The following is a 21,152-nucleotide window of genomic DNA, read 5'->3' on the forward strand; positions in this document are numbered from 1 at the left end:
TCCATCCATTCACCCTCTCAGGACTACAGGAACCAGATCAACAACAACAACAACAGCGGCAGCCATGAGAGTCTGGTCTTCCAGATCCCCCACGGACACAAACCGGGGACCTTCCCCACCTCCCTTGCTCACAAACACACCATCCTGTCCCCCATCATCGACAACACATCCGTCAACTGGAGGACCGGGAGCTTCCATGGTTACCGGGGGCGACACAGTTGCCGCCACGGCACGTCGTCGCTCGCTGCAAGTGACCAGGCCACCTCGTCTTCTTCTTCCGGTGACGTCGGCGTTCCGAGCCCGCTCACCACGCTGGATCACCGGCTGAGCGTCTATGACAACGTGCCTGATGACCAGCAGCTGTCTGAAAGTGAAGGTGGCAGCGGCGGGAGTGGCAGCGATGCAGAACGGACGAGTGAAGAGTCAGAGGTGTTACTCATAATTGTTTATATATACAGTACTCATTATTCATAAAATCTATAGAAAATAAATTCTATAAGCCAGATTATCCCGTAGATCCTGAATTTACATGAATAGCAGAGAAACATTTTCTAAGAACGTAAGTAAACTAAATGAAAATACTTTACTGTAAGTCCACCTATTTAGTATTAATAAGCAGTATATACAATAAACAGTTAAAGGGGATGTATCATGCACATTACAGCTCTATATATATACTCTGGGGCTCTACTGGAATATTTTTGCATGATTTATAGTAAAAAAAAAAACTCCTTATTTATCTTATACTGGTCCTTTATGCAGCCCCTTAGTTCAGCCTCTGTCTGAAACAGGCCGTTTTAGCTCCTGTCTCTTTAAGGCCCCGCCTCCTGATGAGCCCACTCTGTTCTGATTGGCTAGACTTACAGTGGTTCCAGAGGCTATGTAAACAAACTATCGTAGCAGGATTTCACTCATTTTTCTCGTCCGTTACTCAAAACGTCAACTTCTCAAATAAATCCGTCCATGTTCCAGCCCAAGTCGGTCCCGAAATATGCGAGTAGACAAACAATACATGGGACAACTTTAACAATGACCTTAGCAACCAAGGCTACGGAACAGACGGCCGTTTGTGGGCATGTGCAAACAATCTGATGTCAGTTCGATGGTGATGTAGAGATAACATTGCAAAGGGTGCGTCCACAGCAGGCTAAAGCCCTCGCTTTTGACTTGCAGGACTGCAACATTATACCAGTATAAAAATAACAGAAAGACGTCTGCGTCCATGTTGGTCATGTGTTGCATGAAGATACACAATGCCTAGTGCTATTACACAGAGTGAAGTCAATGCCTTGTATTAGCCTGGTGAGCTACTGGTCTGTAATATATATATATATATGGGTATATAGATCTCAAATTTGGCAGTATGAGTTGAGTTCAACCAGGTTGGGTCTTAAAAACGCAGCTGTGGGTGGGGGTTCAGGTTTATGCAGAACTCTACAGCAGAGTGGAGCTGTCCAGCTGCTGAACAGGTGCCCTCTGTTAAAGGGCGTCTGTCCATGGTGCTGAACCTCCAGCTGTCTTGTTATTTGTCTGTCGGGGGTTTGGAGCTCACATTCTATGCATTTCTTGCTTCACCTGACTGTGGAGAGATTTGTTCCAAAATAACAGATCAAGCCAGAGAGTGATCAATATGTACACTGTATTATGGTTATTTTGTGTAACAAGGCTGTAAAAATGTTTTCATCTTTCATTCTCAGTAACTGTTTAACAGAGTGCTTCACTAATCAAATATTGACTCCCTCTCTTTGGCTCTTCTGCCTTTCTACTTAAAAAAAAAGGAAGATAAAATCTCTGCAAAATGAGCTCAAATAAAAGTCTATAAAAACACAGAAAATTCAATCGAGGATATTAATTCTGCTCAGCTAAGCTCCATATGGAGTCGGAGTGTTCCCTTAAAGCCAGAAATAATTATGTGAGTGCTCGTATCAAATTCCATTTTAGATTGAAACTGTACAATCCTCTCTGACAACTGACATAAATCACGTCGACCCAGACATGTTGCTTTCTGAAGTAGGGGAGGGAAACGTTTAGAAGAAAAGATGGCAAGCCAAGGAAGTAAAAGATGACATAAAATGTTATTGAAGTCATTAGATAAAAGCTTTTAAGGTACATGTTATTTCTATTTCTGAGCTACAGTTTCTCCAAAAGTGACATACAGCAACAGAAAGAATGCATCCTCCAAAATAGAGCTTTCCTTATTTGCATTGTCTTTACATTTCAGTGATGACATCGTTTTTTTTTTTTTTTTTTTGAAAACTCAACCGAAAAGAAAAAAAAAAAAAATATATTGAAATTGATTTTAAAGTGTGGATTTTTGTAATTTTTCTCAAAGCAAGAAAGAAAAAACTATGTCTGTGATCATTTAAAAACTTAAAATTTGTAATCTTACTTTATTATCATGAAGTTAAACCAGTTGGTACGTTGTGTTTTTAAAGCCTCTACGTTGGGGTATCGACTAGTTTTGATGAGAATTCACCTGTGATTTCTTTCCAAACTCTTCCTCTCTCAGGTGAGTCGGCTGTTGGAAGGTGAGGACGTTTTCTCGGCTTTGGACAGTGTTTTGGAGAGGATCAGCGACCTCCAACAACTGGTCTCCTCCTGGACCGAAAATCTATCCGAGGACGACTGTCAGAGAGGTTCCTCCACCTCCTCTTCTTCCTCCCAGGTCTCACCTGCCCATGGCTCCTCAGCCACCTCCCCCTGTCCATCCTCCCCCAGTCACATCCACCTGGAGGTACGGCAACCGGAAGAGACGGAGGAGACGGAGGAGATGGAGGAGACGGAGGAGACGGAGGAGACTGAGGAGGAGGAGAGCTGTGAAAAGCTACCGGTGAACGGAGAGGAGCCAAAGACCAGATCACCACAACCTAGGAGCAGGTGAGAAAACTCAGGAGTGTAATCGAGTTTTATTTGTAGAACACATCTTATTTCACAAGCAATATAACCCAAAGTGCTTCAAGAGTGTCAGTAAAAACAGATCAGGGTCATTAAAAAGATAGCCAGTTCTTTTAAGCAAATATTGCTTAGCATTAAAATTCAGGTCTAGGAAATACAAACAAATTATTGGACACTTAAAGTAGCTCTGGACATTTGTGAGTGTAAGCCTCTGGCACTAATAATAATAGTTATGGGGCATCAACCAAAGTAAAAGTGAAGGGGTACTGTGAAGCACTTAAGATAAAAGCAGTGACCTCGTGGTGAATAGGTTTGATTGCCTCTTCATGATGCTGCTTTTATATCTCTTAGTTGTTGCATATTTGTTCTCAGATATGGAGCATTAAAAAGTTATGAAGCCTCTCTTATATTGAGAAAGCAGCTGCACCATCTGGGTGTCCTGCACTGGCTTAGTTTTAAAAGACGGCTTCACAATTTTTTGTCAAAGTCTGTCTTAAAACAACAGTCAGGAACCTAAAAGAACATTAACATTACATTTCTTGCTGTAATCATCCCTCCTGTTCATACCGACCATTAGAAGATCCCTTCATAATGCACTTACGTCCCCCTTCTGTGCAAAAATTGTAAAAGTTTATCTGAAGCTGATATGAAGCTTCCAAATGAGTCAAATCAAGTAGATATCTTTCAACGTTACAGTCTTTTTAGTGCCAAAGTCCCTCTTTTTGTTACTATACTTCCACCGCAGCTCAACAGGGAAACACAAAGAGGGAATTTGATGCTAAAAAGACTGTAAATGTTTCAGATATCCACTTGATATGAATAACTCAGACTGCTGAAGCCTCATATAAGCTTCACATCAACTTTTAAATGACTGTGTGGACACACTGTGGATTTTGGACTCCATCACTTCCATTGAAAGCACATTTAAAGGGGATCTTTTAACAGCCAGTATGAACAGGAGGAATGATTACAGCGAGGAAAACCTCTGTCACTACTCATATGGACACCTGACTGCTGTTTTAAGACATACATGAAAAATTGTGAACCCGCCCTTTAAGGAAAACGTTCACTACTTTGCTCGTAATGTTAGATATTGATACTTATATGCATAGGTTGTGTGTGTCCCTCTGTGTGTGTATGTCTGTGCACTTATATGTACTCTTTGCTGTGTGTGACCAGCAGAGTGAGCCAGCAGCTGCACTGGTCCAGTGAGCAGAGCTTGCCCTCCCTGCCTACCAGTCCAGGAGTGGAGAACCAGTCTGTCTCCCAGTTCCTTCTGCTGCAGAAACTCTCCCTGCTCAAACTCACCGCTCTGATGGATAAATACTCCCCATCCAGCAAGCAGGGCTGGAACTGGTAAGAAGCATGAAAGGCTGCAGGTACAGAGGGCAGAAGAGGTTTTGGGGGTTGAGGGAGGACGGAGTTAGTACAGGTGAAAAACAAAACTCTGTGAAAACAGTTTTAGATTCTTTGCTCCTGCACACCCGCATGGAGAAACTTCTTCAAGGAAGCAGCTGTGGAAAGGATGGCAGGTGGGCGGGCAGAGGGTAAATATTTCAGGCAGCCTATTTAGAAAATTCATTCATTATTCATGGCTCAGGTGCAGCAACACGCTTCAAGAGGAAAAAAAAAAAAAAAAACTCCTTCCCAAAAACTGCCGCTGCCTCTCCTTGGGTGTGGATTCCTGGAAAATCAGAGTGACGTTTGGTTCAGTCATCCATCACATTTATTTCTCATTCACACAGCAAACATTTCAGAAACCACGATGTGCAGATCAACGCGATCGACAGGAATGCATGCGGACTGGTATTAACACGCGTCTCCACATGCGTCCCGAGTGACCACATGTGATTGGATGACTGACTTCCCCGCTCTATATGCAGATAAACACAGACATCATTACCGTTTTCAAAGACCGAATTCGTTAGTTATTAACTGGACCGGGGGTCCGCTATGTCCAAAATTGAGAGAGAGAGAGAGAGTTATGCAGCGATCTCTCTGCAGCTCTCCATTCAGAGACACTGTGTGCATTTACACACAGGACACAACAGCATAACTTCATTGATTATTTAAATCTCAGACACACCAACAGCGTCAATTAGGATCTAATGTTAATTAATGTTCTTTTACATCCAAAGCAGCCGTCCTGATAGATCCTGAGCTCCGTTATGTCGAGCAGCGCAGCAAAACTAAAAAACTGTCGTTATCAACTAGACAGGACAGAGGAAACTATCCAGCAACGTTTCGCTTCTGAAATATTTTTTTAGAGAGACAAGCGAAAAATTAATGGTTTAATATGTATTCTTATTGTCGATTTGAAGAGGGAAATTGGTTAGGAGAACAGGAAAAACAGCAAAAAATGGGACGTGGGTTACGTTTTTAATTCACATGAAAAAAAAAATTATTTGTTTGTCCTGTTATCAAACAGGTTGAACAGCTTTGGTATATATGTGTATATACAGTATCTGTGTAAGAGAACTGCAACATGTCATCATAGTTTTTACTTTGTGGCTCTGAGTGTCGTAAAACAGCGACGTCACCTTCTCTTTCTCCGAGGAGAAGTCTTCTTTAACATTCAGAGCGATTCCCAGGAGTGATTCTTAGAAGTTTGATAAATACGGACTCCAGATCCCTGTTGCACAACATTTTTTTAGGCAGCAGCGGTGACAGACGTTTCTTTCGGGCTCACTCGCACCAAGCAGGTTTGGAGCGATTTATTATTTAAGTTGCTCTCCACAAGTTCAGTTCAGATGAGAAAAATACCTGCTGAAGTCCATCTGTTTGCAGACTTTTGGAGTTCGCTTTGTTTATAACATTGGATGTTTTTACTGCACTTATTACTGGCATATATTGATTTAATGAGATCAGTGTTTTTCCTCCTATGCTATGTTTTCAGAATAAGCCCTCATGCCAAATTGACAAAATTTAATATTCTGCTTGTTTACTCTGCTGAACGTTAGTGTTTCCCAATGTAAACATATGACCTGCTTGTTTTATGCTTCGGTAGAAGAACAATTAAATTTTTTTGCCGAGGGTGTTATGCTCAATGAGATAAGACTGAATGTAGGAACAGAAAAGCTTCCTGAAAATACTCTCCATAGATATTCGTCTTTAATTTTCAGACAAACACACGCTCTGTAGTTTGAAATAGCTTCAGCGAGGCTTCCTGTAGTTTCACCTGTCCTGTGTTTACATTTCAGACGGCTCCATTTTAGAGTTTAAAGCGTAATAAATAACAGAAAAGAGAGGGAAACTCAACAGAAATCATGATCTCTAAGAGAAAAAATAAGAAAATATTAAGTAAGCAGTTGGTGAACAGATGTTATGTGAACATCATGTTCCTTAACAGCAAACTAGATTATGTGACAATAGTACAATTTAGACACATTGTTCTCTTTTATTCATCCTTAAAAAATGTTCAGGCGAGTCATATTACTTTGTTTTAGGAGTAAAAGGAGTTTTCAGGATAGTTTGGGCTTTACTTAAGTAAAAGTACCAATACATCAATGTAAAAATACTCCATTACAAGTAAAAGTCCTGCATGAACAATCTTCCTACAGTAAAAGTACATCAGTATTATGAGCTTGATGTAGTTAAAGTATTGCAGTAAAAGTAGTGGTTTGGTCCCTCTGACTGATATATTATTATATATGACATCATTAGATTATTAATAGTGAAGCATCAGTGTTAGAGCAGCATGTTACTGTTGTAGCTGCTGGAGGTGGAGCTAGTTTACACTACTTTATATACAGTTAGCTAGTTTAGTCCAGTGGTTCCCAACCTAGGGGTCGGGCCCCTCCAAAGGGTCAGCAGATAAATCTGAGGGGTCGTGAGATGATTAATGGGAGAGGAAAGAAGAAAAAACAAAGTTCTGATACACAAATCTGTTTTCAGTTTTTGGACTTTTTCTCTAATCTTTGATTTTTGCTGAAATATTGGATCATTTGAACATTTATTGAAATGAAAGCATGTGAGAAGTTTAGAGGGAAAAATCACTATTTGGTGGAGCTGTTAACAACTCATAGACATGTGAAATGTGACCCCGACTACACACTGCTTTTTGTAAGACGTCAAAAGCTAAAAAGGTTGGAAACCACTGGTTTCATCTTTAACAATGTGTTGTATCTTAAAAGCTTGTTATATTATCCATTGTGTCAAATCTGCATCTGAAAAGTAACTAAAGCTGTCAAATAAATGTAGTGGAGTAGAAAGTACAATATTTCCCTCTGAAATGTAGTGGAGTGGAAGTATAAAGTAGCATCACATGGAAATACTCAAGTAGAGTACAAGTACCTCAAACTTGGACTTAAGTACAGTAGTTGAGTAAATGTGCTTAGTTCCATTATTCTAAGTTACTGTCCAGGTGACGGAGTGTTACTGGGAGCAGTAATTGGACAGTTTTTCTTCAAAAAAATGACTCAAAACAATTAATTGATTATTAAAATAGTTGGCAATTAATTGAATGTGATTTGATGCGACTCTCGTATCTGGTTTATATAATATATAATTTAAGGCTACAGCCAGCATTTTCCAAAATGTTGAACATTTGCTGGATTTTAGCTGGAAAACCTGATGATTTTTTGACCACGTAGAGACTTAACCAGGTTTGTTTACAGGATGTTTACATGTAAGCATGTGGATCAAAAAAAGACCTTGGGAAAGAAATTGAGTGCTATGGTAGCAGAGTAGAGGAATTAGGGGGAAAATCATTACTTGTTGCTGTGTGTTGTTGAATCCAAAGTAGTTTAATCGACAGACGGACTAAAACTGACACAGCTCAACAGCGATTATAGGTAAAGGTTTGACACATGCATATATGACTGATAAAATATACACGTTCTTACTACAGCGCTGTCAGGCTCAACATCTCTTCAGGCTTCAACTGTTAGTTCAAGTCTTGTCATTTGAAAGATGCCAAAAAGATGTACTTGGTGGTTTAAAAATACAGCAATTAACCGTTGATCGGGACAACTGATACTCTGAGGCACTCTGCTCAAAATAGCTTTTAATAGTTTGTTTCCAAGAGCCGCTGTTAGATAGTTTATGGAGGAAATACCGGCGGGATGAAAAGAGAGCTGGAAAGCATTCAGAATGCATGCACGATACCATTTTTCCCTTCTGTACTGTGATGAACACTACAGGGCTTTTTATAACTTTTAGGAAGATGAGCCAAGTGAATAGAGGTTTCGTTATAGATTGGAGTGCTTTGAATTCCTCTTTTTTTAAAGAAAACATGATTATCACAAGAGTGTGGTTTTATCCAGAGTGCACTCAGGCCTACAATATTCAGAATTAGAGGCTAAAAAGTACTGGAGCAGTGTTCTTCCAATGAAACACTCAAGTTTTTTTTTGTCCCCTAAATGTGAAAGTTTCCAAGAGGAAGAGTAAAAAGAAAACACAATTACTGGTATTAATGGTTAAAAGGTCGCTGATATCAGTTCAGAAACATAAAGAAACAGTCCAACAAAAAGTCCAGTCTCTCTGATCACCATCCATGGTTTCTCCACGCCTGCATGTTTTTTTCCTGCAGAGCTGATTTGAACGGTACACACATTTCAGAGATCACCAGAGACTTGTGTAATCAAAAATGTGTATTTGGTTCTTCCTTCAAAAGGAAACAAACACATCTGCAGCCAAGTTGAGCTTTTTTTTTTTTTTAATCTCTGGTTGAGATTACAAATTCCCAGGATGTTTGCAAAAAAAATATTTTTGATTTACCCTCAGCGCCACCATGTTCAGACCAGTCTAAGCTGTCTGATTGCTTCCTAAAAATCCTTCCTCTGTCGCCTGCAGGACTGTTCCTAAACCGCTGAGGAAGACCAAGGTGACGGAGGTGAAAGGCCGGCGGGTTTTCGGGGTCCCTCTGCTCCACAGTGTCCAGCAGACGGGCGAGCCGCTTCCTCCCAGCATCCTCAGAGCCCTGGTCTACCTGAAGACCGAGTGTTTGGACCAGGTAAAGGAGCTAAAGACCACAAGAGGCCTACAGCGATTTTAGAAACATGCAAAACATCTTCTAAAATCATTTTGAGAAAGTAACAATTGTTGTATCAATTGTTCTTTCCTTTGTGTCCTCTCTCAGGTGGGTCTTTTCCGGAAGTCGGGGGTGAAGTCTCGTATCCAGTACCTCCGTGAGCTGGTGGAGTCTGACCCAGACGGCATCTCGTACGACGGTCAGTCTGCTTTCGACGTGGCCGACATGGTGAAGCAGTACTTCAGAGACCTGCCCGAACCCGTCTTCACCTGCAAACTCTGCGAGTCCTTCCTCCACATTTACCAATGTGAGAAGTTACTACTGTTATCATGTAACCAGACAAACCAGCTGTTTTATATTGACAACATATAACATTTTATATCCAGCCTGGATAAATGTCTTCTGTAAGGTATCTAGAAACATAAATATAAGTGTTTTAACGCATGTAGACTACGGGACATTTTTCATTATCCAGGAAGCCATATTGGTTTCATTTAATTTCAGTACCATGAAAATGAACTCACAGAGACTTAAATGTTGCTGGTTAAAGATAATCCATCACTGTGAATATTTAGTTGGCTTTATTATCTTGTCCAAGTTCAAAACCATAGATTCCCCACTGCACAATCAAAATATAAACTGGTAAGCTTCTTGTCTGCAGATTTTCCCAAGGATCAGCAGCTGGTCGCGGCTCAGGCTGCTATCTTGCTGCTTCCTGATGAGAACAGGGAGGCTCTGCGAACGCTGCTCTTCTTCCTGCGCGACGTGGTGGCCTGCGTGGACGAGAACCAGATGACTCCCACCAACATCGCCGTCTGCCTGGCGCCGTCGCTTTTCCACCTCAACACCCTGAAGAGAGATGCCAATGCACCCAGGTGAGCTGAGACCACACACGCTGTCTCTAAAGAGGACATATCATGTACATTTACAGCTCTATATTTATATTCTTGGGCTCTACTGGAATATCTTTGCATGATTTACAGGTAAAAACTCCTTATTTATCTTATACTGGTCCTTTATGCAGCCCCTCAGTTCAGCCTCTGTCTGAAACAGGCCGTTTTGGCTCCTGTCTCTTTAAGGCCCCGCCTCCTAATGAGCCCACTCTGTTCTGATTGGTCAGCTTCATTTGTTCATTTGTATGTGTTGGAGCCTGAATTCGATCCGAAATATGAGAGTGGACAACGTAAACAACACATGGAAAAACCTTAGCAGCAACCTTAGCAACAAAGGTTACAGACAGCTGTTTGTGGGCATGTGCAAACAATCTGACATCATCACAAGCAGGAAGTAGAGGTAACTTTGCAAACTAAGCGTTTAGAGCAGGTTGAGGCCCTGGATTTTGACTTGAAGGCAGCGTTTTACATACATTCATCTCAAGTTTTGAAACTTCTTTAAAATCCAACATTATAAGAGTATATAAATCACAGAAAATCAAATTTTATTTCAGCACACAACGTCTCACGGGTAGAGGGTGTGTGGTGTCTGGCCCATAGTTACATAACTCCTGACAGAAGTTACATAAGACCTCTGCTGTTAGGTGTGGAGTCCATTCTGTGTGAGTTGTTTCAATTGCTGCAGTAATGGCTTCCTGGATAAAAGTAAACTCTTACAGCAAAGGGCCAAATCCGGCCCTGCAGCAAACATATTTGGCCTCCTGATGAAAGTTTTGATTTTCATAGTTTACATCAAAGCTTCTACATAATTTTTTCACAAATCTCCTGTTGATAACAAAATAAACATTAGGCTCCTATAAATGTATTTATTGTAATATAATCTTGTCACCAGGAGACCAGGAGAGGCATTAAACTAGGCTATTTGATCAGTGAATGGTGCTGAAATTAAGTCTAATAAACCTACTAGATATTAAAGTTTAAGGTGTGAATTCCACAACAGATTTGTTCTTAACAAACACAAATGCTTGGCAATCAAACAGAAACGGTGCATTGATGGTGTTTTCCCCCACATATACAGTCCTTAACAGTAATAAAATCCTATTTTATTCTTAAATTAATTAAAAGAAATAAACAAAACATATAGGCCTGCCTTTCCACTGCCCCGATTAAGTCAAGTCAATTTTATTTCTGTGGCACCAAATCATAACAGAAGTTATCTCAGGGCACTTTAATTATCTCAGGGCGGAGAGCAGATGATGGAAGCAGAAACAGAACAACATGTTCCGACATGTTTGGGTCATTTCAGATGACGGAGGCTGCAACAGAGCAGTTTGCTCTCTTGCTGTGAATCTGTCAGTTTCCAGTAAAGCTCAGCGATGCAACATGAAAGCTTTCCAAAGTATCCTGAATCTGTCAAATTCAGTAATTGTGAGACAGTGATGCTGATTCCTGTCTGCTGCCTGTAAAAAATGTTTCAGCTGACAGACACATAGAGTCATCCATCAGTACCGTGAAACTGACGTGTCATATGTTTCACACCCTTTTCCTGTTTCCCATCAGTGTTCCCAAAACCGTAAAACACATTGGAAATAAAAGTATAGAGTAGAGTAGCAGCTGTAGTGTTTTTCCTTTCTGTTATGCCCAAATCTATGTGTACAAAACAGAAGAAGCTGCAAGCTGGGTAGCTGTAGCTCAGTTTGTGAAAGGATAAGGCTGATGATTTTCTCAATTTTCCTAGATCTCACGTGCAGAGCCAAACCAACAATCAATTGATCTACTTACAAGTATTGTGTGTGTATCCAAAGCGTGATATATCTTATTCCCCTGTGCTGTAGATCTCTGTTATTGTCCAGAAACGTCAATGAGCCACACATGTGACATGTTCCTTCATTATGAAGAGAAACAGCTCCAAAGACTAATAACAGCGATCACGTTTTCAGTGTCAGGAGAGTAGTTCTGTGTAAGGCAGACGGCACTGGGAATGTGTGGGAACATGGTTCTGTTTACAGAGCTTTGCTAGCTTGTTGTGCTACATATCTCTTGACTTTGTACTGAAGTTCTTTACAATGTGTTACAATTATTTGAATAAGAATGTATGTGGCTTTGGACAAAAGTGTTTATCAAAGTAATGTAAATTTTATTCAACCTCCACGCATCTTTGCAGGAATACAGGGAAAGGTAGATGGATAATCTTACCTTCCTGTCTTCTCAGCACCATAATCAACACAAGATATTACAATGAAACAAAAGAAAGAAAAGTCTGGGTCAGGGGTTTCTCAAGGGTCAGTGCTCGGTCCCCTTCTCAACCCAATAAACACCGCCTCACTTAGTGCAAACAACCGCTCCCATAGTTTCTTGTACCACTACTATGCTGATGATACCCCGCTCTTCCTGTTGTTCCCGCTGGCAGACCACAGAGTCTTGGCACAGATCTCGTCATGCCTTGCCAATATCTCGCCACCTCCAGCTTAACCTCTCTAAGACTGAGCTCCTTGTCATCCCAGCCAGTCCCTCTGTACAACAATAGATCAGTATCTAGCTTGAATCAACCCAATTCATGCTCACAAAGTCTACCCGAAACTTGGATGTCATGATTGATGACCAACTAACCTTTAAGGTTCACGTGGCTTCGAATGCTCAGTCATGTCGATTCGCCCTGAACAACGTCAGGAAGATCAGACCCTACCTGTCTGAGCATGCAACACAACTCCTGCTACAGGCTCTCGTAATATCACTCATTGACTACTGCAACTCCTTACTGGCAGTCCTCCCCGCATGTATGTTCAAATCTCTCCAGAGCGCGGCAGTACATCTGGTCTTCAACCACATGTCACCCCGCTGTTCATATCTCTCCACTCCCTACGCTCCCTCCCTCCTGCTCACTATGCTCTGCCAATGATGGCACCTGGTACCACCACCACAACAGGGCCATAAGTCGCAAGCCAGACTCTTCTCTTCTGTAGTTCCCTGTTGGTGGAACGAGTTACCAAACTCCATTATATTCACAGAGTCCCTCTCGATCTTTGAGAAAAAGACTTCTTTCATGAAACATCTGTGCACCTGATGGACTGGAAAAAAAATCTGCTTCTATGCACTCTATGCCATACCTCTGTGTATTGCCTGTTGGCTCCTACATCCTATTGGACTTGAACTTTATGGCACTTAATCTCGTAGTTCTCTCCTGACTAGATCCTTGCTTGTGTTGTATTAACTCTCAGATGTATGTCACTTTGGACAAAAGTGTCTGCTAAATGAAATTGTAACATAGTAATATTATAAGTTGGTTCAACATGTTGTAAAGTTTCGATATGCTCACTGCCTTAAATCCAACACCATAGTTTTGGAATGGATTTTAAAATCTTACTAATAACTGCAGGGGGACAGCCTTGTTTGTTTTTGAATTTTTCTGAATAAACCATTCTTTAATTCCTAAGAAGGAGGTAAGTGTTTTTCCAGACTTTCGGACCGGCCTTTTCACCTCTCCCAGTGGGGGTGACAGCATGGAGGCTTGCCAGACCAAGCACTAATGCTTTCAATCTCCTGAAGGACCATGGCTGACAAGATAACTAATTTAACAACAGGATGAAAAAACATTTAATTGACCCTTAGGTCATGTGAATGAAAAACACAAGTCAAGAGAATTTCACATTAACATGGACAGAGACTCACTTTGGGTTTTGTTTATCTCCAGACACTGTAATAAATCCGAGGGGGCATTTCTGAGTTGACTTGACATTGGTATATTCCCTGTTTTAGCCCTAGTCTGAATTAATGTGAATTAAGTTGTCCAATCATTCAGTAAGCCAGATAATGTTACTCAGCATATGTTTTCCTGAAGAATGGTCTAACTTTGATACCTGTACGATAAACAATGGGTCAGTTACTCAAATCCAGAGGGTAGACATTCTGCACCGCGTGGCAACACTGCCATCTGTTGACTATGGATAGCGAGATCTTTGAACACTGAAATATACATGAATGAACGTATTCTGTATTTCATATATCGTGTGATCACCTAATTGCTGCTTCAACCTTGTGTGCATTAATGACATTCATTCACATTATTGTTCAAACCATGGGTTTTTCTGAATGTTTTATACCCTTTTGTGCACCTTGCTTTGATAATGAGTTGATGTCGAATCAGAATTATTATATCTTCGAGAGGTTGATTGCCCCCAGCGTCCCTCCCACCCTCCCGTTCTTTTATAACTTTAAAATCACGTACTTCCATCACTATCGTCATCTCAGTGACCTATTTCTCTCTTTTATTCATTTGCTTGATTATTTTCTTCGTCATGTATTCTTTAGATGTGTAGCTATTAATAAATGTCTTCATTTTATCAGCAAGAAGTTGTCTGTTGTGTTCTTTGAAGCCGGAGACGGAGGTCAACGTGACTGATTGAGGTGTTTCTTTAACTCTTCAAAGGTTCCCCGTCTTAACGAGTACAAAGATTTAATTTCTAAAGGTAGACTTAACCCTACATTATTTACAGAGTACATCAGTGAACTTTTAACTGAAAGGCCTCTTAGACCTGTTGAGTTAGACCTTTGGCTGTTTCTAGACTTATTTCTCTGAAAAATATATCTCTTTTGTGTTAATATGAGATTTTTTTTTCTGCTGTCTCCCTGCTTTGGAAAGCACTTTGTTGTTCTTGCTTGTGTTCTCTACAAATAAAACAATTATTATTAGCTCTTACAGGAGAAAATAAAAGTGACCTGGACATTTATCTTGACCTTGTTCCTGTGTTGTTGCTGCAGGTCACACAGGAAGTACAGCCTGGGTCGTCCAGACCAGCGGGACCTGAGTGAGAACCTGGCCGCCACTCAGGGCCTGGCCAACATGATCACCGAGGCCCAGCGACTCTTTGAGGTATAACGACCAACAACCTGCTTTACCAGACTACCAGATTGTAGTTTTTTAATTAAAGAAAACATTTTTGAGGCCCAATCTTATCTACAGACAAAATAAATAACAATCCTCTCTGCAGCTTCCAGAGTTTTGGCCCGGTCAGAGTTTGAGTGCTGCAGGACCAACTGAGGATTCTCTCTCTGAGGAGGGAGGAGGCCCGGTGTCCACTGGTCAGACTGGCGGCGAGGAGGAGCAGGAGGAGAGGAGGATCAAGCTGCAGCAGAGCACTGAGCACCTACTGAAGGAGGCCAGGGAAAAGAGTCGAGGCTGGGAGAGCCACCCAGCTCCAGAGCACGTGGAGCTGGCCTTCAAGAAGGTTAGTGAAGGGAGGAAAAAAGATGAAAGAGGGAGAGAGACAAAATTCCACTCAAAAACATCTCAAATCTACTTGATTTTTGGACAATTGTGAGAAAGCTCCCGGAAGGTCTCAGAAAACAAAACAGAAGTTCAAATCTTGTCCTTGTGAAGTTTATTTGACAGTTACAGTTTGATGTGGTACATATACGCAAGTCTTGAATAATTTCCTTTTAGTACAAGATGATGAATGTACATGAATTTATTGTATACTAACTGCAGAAAAGTATACAATGAAGATTTATATATGTCGTACAAACTGTAAAGAATTAATCTAAAGAGTGGAAGTGGAACAACCAGAAACTAAGAAAGCTGTGGAGACAGAAGTGCTGAAAAGGGAGTAAACAGCTGACTGATTTTGGTAGGAAGGTATTTGTAAAATGTGAGATGATTTATAAAAAAAAAGTGAAGAAATTAAGAAAGAAGAAGGAGGAAGAATAAAGAAAGAATATAGGAAAAGAAGGAACAAACCAAAAAAGCAGCAATCTTTAACAGCGTGTGTACCGTTGGCACATTGTCGGGTACTAAATCGTCTTCCTCTCGTCTGCAGATGGACGACGGTTGCCCGCTGTGGATGTGGCAAGGCTCGGTGGAGGTGGATGCCCCCCAGAAGGAGCTGCTCCACCGGCTGCTGAGGGAGCAGGAGCTGTGGGAGGGCAGGCTGCGCCAGGCCGCTGTCATTCAGACCTTGTCCAAGGCCACAGAAATCTACCGCTACCTCCTCCAGGGCCAGGGCCACGGCCTGGGCTACCGGCCCCCCGAGGAACACCTGCTGCTCAGGTAATGAGGCAAGGCCAGCCCCAGGCTTCATGGGCCTCTGGGTCTTAACCCGCTGAGCTCTGCTGAGCAGGAAGGACAGAAGAGTCAAAGCTGAAAATACTCTGAAAGTGTCGGTTTGATTTTAGTTTGGAGAAAGCAGGCTGTTTGTGTGTGAGAGGTCTGAATGGAATTGATGAAATTTTAATCCAACCCTGAAGTCAGATAAGACATGACAGTATCTGTGTTTGCAGTTGGACCACATCACACTGCGTACGTCTCTCAAATTTCTCTTTCTGTCAGCGACCTTTAAGTGTGAGTAAGAAAGGAAAATCAGGAATTTCACATAACGCAGTCATACAAAGAAATCACAAATTGCAGAAAAAGAAGAATTTATAAAAACATGTAACAACAGCTGCAATTGCATCACTCTAGTCTGAACACATTCAGCCTGTAAAACCATTTCTATCACAGTCACAGGTGAAGAATGGATAGTTTCATTTGACCATTTCCTCTGTAGTTTTTAGCAAACAAGCAGGAGGAAATAATGCATTTCTTGGGGACTTTTTTCAGTGGCGGATGAATCCACATTTGCTCTAATGAGTATTTCTGGCAGCAGGACAGTGTGTGTTCATGGTAATGACGTGTTTTTAATAGTTTTTGGACAACAGGAATAAGATATAGATTATAGATATAATAGATATATATTATACTTGTTAGTGGATCAATTCATTGTTGGTTTTGGTCTTTTCATGGGATTTGTTGACAGTTAAAAAAAAAAAGAAAAAAGAAAGAAAAAAATATCACCATACTTTGGGGGCATCTTCTTGGTGGTCTTACAGTTAACAAGGTCATTGAACGCAGCATGAGCAATTCACGTCAATGTCAGAGGGGCATCGTGGGATTGACCAGGGACATGAAAAACTTAAATTAATGTGAATTTTATGTAAAATTTGATGTGAATGATGGCGTGACAAAGGAAAAAGTGACGTGGTTGTCGGACAGGAAGTTTAATCTTCACTTGCTGTTGATAAATGTCTGTGGTAGAAGATCAATGTTGCAGTTTTTAAGACCCTTTTGTAAATACTTTGTATTCAATATTACAGATACAATCAAAAACAAAGTGCTGCTTAGCAGAAAGTCTAATAACTTGTTGGAAAATGTCATTTGTAGCCTTTTTTACACAATGTTTGAGAGTGTTGACACGGACACAACAACAATGGCGTGTGACTCTTCACCATAAGACGTTTATCACGTAACATCAATTCAACCGGAGTATCTTTATTGTGTGTCGTCCCCCTTCTCTCTCCTTCCTCCTGTGTGTCTCAACTGTCACATGGAGGCGAAATGCAAAAAAAAAAAAAAGATCTTAAATAACTGTTCTGGAAACTGTTTCAAGCTGATATCAACTTACGGTTGTGTTTTTTACAAAACAGTGCAGATACTGTAGTAATTACTGCCTTTCTTTTTGATGCTTTGCGTCGATCGATGCGTGTCGATCAAAGGGCGTTTCATTTTTATTCTGTTGGAAGTTCAAACAAAGCTCTTGCACACTATGAAGTCTTAATGACGCGTGTGTAGAATCTAAAAGAAATAACTTAAAACAAAGAATCTCACACACTCACCAACAGTTCCCTTTTTCATTTCCAAGTCAAAATTCTTATTTTATTACTATTTTCATTTAAAACATTATTATACAATAAATACATTATTAGAACCGCATACAGTAAGCAGCTAAAATACCTAACAAAGTACAGTTTACATTTATCTCCAGGAAAAACAGCCATTTTTCATGATATTCTCATCTCCTCCTCAGGACCTGGCAGGCAGACCCATCCTCCGGCCCGCTGTACCTGTCCTTTGTATCCACAGAGCACCCTGAGGTCCCGGTGGAGGGGGTCAGGGCCCTCGTCCACTCCTGCCTCTACCTGCTGGAGCCCACAGGAGCCAGGAAGACCCGGCTGACGCACCTCAGTCGAACCGACACCAGGTGAGGATGCATGCAGGTTATGGAGGGGGGAAAAATGTTTTACAGATTAGTTGGAGCCTAAAGTTGAGTTAGCAGGAGGTAAAAGACTCACACACTCCTGCTGAATAACTGCCAGGATGCAAAGAGGAAAGTGAAAGAGAGGAAGCAGAGGAAGGATAGACAGTAAACAGAATGATTATAGAGTTACAGGAAATACTGAGACAAAGAGAAGGGGGGGGGGGGGGGGGGGGGCTATTTTCTCAGCACTCCTAATAATATCAGGCCATAAACATCTAAAGTGTGTAGTGTATAAATACATTTTTAAAACCTGCAGTAATCGAGGCCTGAGTTAGGAGAACTTGAAACATTAAACCCAATTTTCACAAATTAGAGTCAAGTAGAGTTTTCGCTCAGATACAAACAAACGTCATGAGTGGCTAAAAAAAACAAAGACTTGTTTGACATTAGAATTATAATGTGAGCTTTTTTTTTTTCCAATTTTGTGGACGAATTCACTGTTCAGTAGTTTTTACAATAACTGACTCATGAAGCTCCATGTTCAGGTTAACATCACGTATAATATATATTCTATCTCGTCTCCATGATCTCCTCACATCATGTCATGGACCGCTTTGCTTTAGCAGCTCGTTTTTTGGCGTCTAACTTCCTATCAAACCGTTCCTTCTTTATTTCTGTCACAGCTCTTTGATGACAAAGCGACCATATCGACTCTGCTAAATTTGTTGTTTTTTTCTGCTGATTTCCAACAGCAGCACAGCGGAGTTCTTGTTTTTACTTTAAGGCTGAATGAAACTTTTTTTGGGCGGTATGCTTCACGTTGAAATGACCGAATCATAACAATTTTGTGCAGCTGAGAGAGGTTCAGGGTAAGATATTTATGTTTTTTGCATGAGGCCTGTTGTTGAGGTTAATGAAGATGATCCACTGAACAGTTTTGTTTTGTTTTGGGGTTGAGGGTGAAAATTCTGCATCAGATATTTCTTTTAAACCAAAACTCTTCACTTGACAAGATACGACCAGGAATTAGTAATTTTCTGATTTGTTTGAAATTATCCTTTAAACCAATCAACATATCATGCTATGAACAGCTGTTTCTTTATGAACAAAACTAAATTTTACCCCCAATTTTAATGACATAAACAAACAAAATGACCAAGTGATCATAGTCAGGAAACTCTTCTTCTGGTGTTAGTTCCTGAATTAAAAACGGCAGTCAATCAATTCAAGACTGAAGGCAGATTTCAACTTAGTGTTTATCCGTTTTTATTCACGTTAAAATGATGTAATGGTCCTTTAAGGCAAGACAGACGTAAGCAAGGGCAGAGTGAGCTCCAGGAACAACAGAGAGGATTTAAGGCCGTGAGAAGCCTATTAAAAGAAATATCTGGAGAGAGCGTTAGTCCATCTTATCCATCTTAATTGAGCCTGTTCCGTGTTTTTGACCTCTGCCAGCATCTATCTGCAGCACAATCACACCCTCCCTGTGAGCACAGGAGCGGGAGAGAGAGAGAGACCAGGAGGAGGAACAGCCCTCCTTCTCATGATTCATGCCCTTTGAAACCAAGCTGGTGCAGATTTTCTGCTGCTTACATGATCAATTTGACTCTCAGCAGAGCCCCACAGCTCCATTTGTCTGAGTTGATTAAATGAAACGAACCTCCGTGCGACAGAAAACAGGTGGCGGCAGCGCTCTGACAGAGAGCCGAGCTCATTGCATCTCTGTCATTAAACTACACTGTAGTTTGTTTTGGGGTTGTTGTTTTTTTCCCCAAAAGCCAAGGCAGGCGGCGGGAGGAAGTAAGTGCAGATTTGGGCAATTAAGTCATGAGCATGCACAGTGTTTCCTCTGCATAGACTCAATATAACAGAGAGTAACACAGGGAAACGCTGATAACAGACGAGGAACTATGAGAGCTCATTCCTGGAAAAAAGGATGAAGAGTGAAAATGATAAAAAACAGTATATGTAAAAGATTATTAACCAGCAGTTTCTGAAAAACTCATTTATAAACACTTTCTGCTGTTCTGACAGTATTTTCAGAATTCTCAAAGACTTTTTGAATCACCCCGATGAAAGTACCCGGATCTTCCTCATTGTGCGGGCCATAGATCATGCGCACTAGTGACTTTCGCTGGCCGAGTCGGCTACTTCCTGTTTAGCGGCTAACTTGAGTGGGGATAAAACAATTAAATCATGCAGCTCTTCTAGGCTTTTGAAATGTGATCGGACTGAACGGGTTTAATTCTGATAGTGAGACAAGTCATTTCGTGGGGGGTGTGACGCTCAGAAAAATGTATCCGCTGATTTACAGACGTCTCTTTCACAATGTAAGTCTGTGGGAAAAAGTCTTTTTGGGCCAGTGTGCATCACGTGACGTAATTACACGGTTTGGCCGCTATGTCAAATTTGCTTCAAAGCCTGGCGCTCTTCCTGTATCCAGTTCTCTTTATACATCCATGACGTGGGTAGGAGGCGTCAGAACTTGGGAAAAAACGTTTTTATCGTGCAGTGGACGAAATATCTTTTAATCCAGATGTTTAGAAGAGTCTTTGAGGATTTTAAAATACTGTCAGAACAGACAGAAGTGTTTTAAAACAACTTTTGTTTTTCAAATATTGTCAGTTAATAATCTTTTACTTCTGTGACCCGAATGTACAGAATACGAATACATGAGAGTAACTGCTAACATGCTAACAATGACAATGCTAACATGCTGATGCTAAGCAGGTGTAATGTTTACCACGATCACTATCTTTGACATAAACTTTGACTAATTCATCATTTTGTATTAGTTGAATTAATTGAATTATTACTGATGAACCTTTGCTGCATTTCATCCTCCCTTTATTTCCTGTCTGTATCTTTATTATCTATCAAATAAAGTCAAAATTCACATTTTTTTTTACTTCAGTCATAATTTTAGATTTATTAACTTTTCATCAGCTGTTTTTATTTCCTTGAAGAATGAATGAAAAAGGTGAATCAAAGTGTGTGAGAGTGAAATTAGCGACTCATGACATGAAAAAAAGAGGCAGAGAGATTTGATCTATAACCGTGATTATCTCAGCAGGCTTTTAGTCGGCCCGTTACATCTGAACTGAAAGGATCGTGTTGACACACAGTCGCATTCTTTCACAGCCTTGAGTCTCTCTCTAATTTTCTGATGAATAAAGAACAGCGTGCCGAGGACACGAGTTGAACTGCTGCTGTTATCAAGTGTACACATTTTCACATTTTAGGGTGTTTAGCTCAAACTGTTGAAACATTAAGTGCTTTCAGAATGACATAAAGATCATTTTCAAGCTACTATCAGCCTGCCAATGCTCCTGCTATGCAAGAGTGATCATGTACGAAAGAAGTGAAAACACCCAGAGGGATGAATGC

The 21,152-nt window shown here is 40.8% G+C and overlaps 1 protein-coding gene across 3 annotated transcripts in view; it reads left to right on the forward strand.

The window, feature by feature from the left end:
* The window catches only part of si:dkeyp-23e4.3 (rho GTPase-activating protein 7), a 117,447-nt gene that overhangs the window by 95,155 nt on the left and 1,140 nt on the right, over window positions 1-21,152 (forward strand). For 2 of the 3 annotated variants that reach the window (XM_067608892.1, XM_067608894.1), the window contains exons 7-16: window positions 22-429; window positions 2,510-2,877; window positions 4,075-4,251; window positions 8,689-8,848; window positions 8,975-9,173; window positions 9,528-9,741; window positions 14,518-14,629; window positions 14,748-14,984; window positions 15,573-15,802; window positions 17,595-17,768. In XM_067608892.1, the coding sequence (XP_067464993.1) occupies window positions 22-429; window positions 2,510-2,877; window positions 4,075-4,251; window positions 8,689-8,848; window positions 8,975-9,173; window positions 9,528-9,741; window positions 14,518-14,629; window positions 14,748-14,984; window positions 15,573-15,802; window positions 17,595-17,768 (2,279 nt within the window). The remainder of the gene's footprint in view (window positions 1-21; window positions 430-2,509; window positions 2,878-4,074; window positions 4,252-8,688; window positions 8,849-8,974; window positions 9,174-9,527; window positions 9,742-14,517; window positions 14,630-14,747; window positions 14,985-15,572; window positions 15,803-17,594; window positions 17,769-21,152) is intronic. The other variant, XM_067608893.1, reaches the window with a different exon arrangement.

Source organism: Thunnus thynnus, chromosome 13, assembly GCF_963924715.1.
Source record: "Thunnus thynnus chromosome 13, fThuThy2.1, whole genome shotgun sequence".
In the NCBI taxonomy this organism is placed as follows: domain Eukaryota; kingdom Metazoa; phylum Chordata; class Actinopteri; order Scombriformes; family Scombridae; genus Thunnus; species Thunnus thynnus.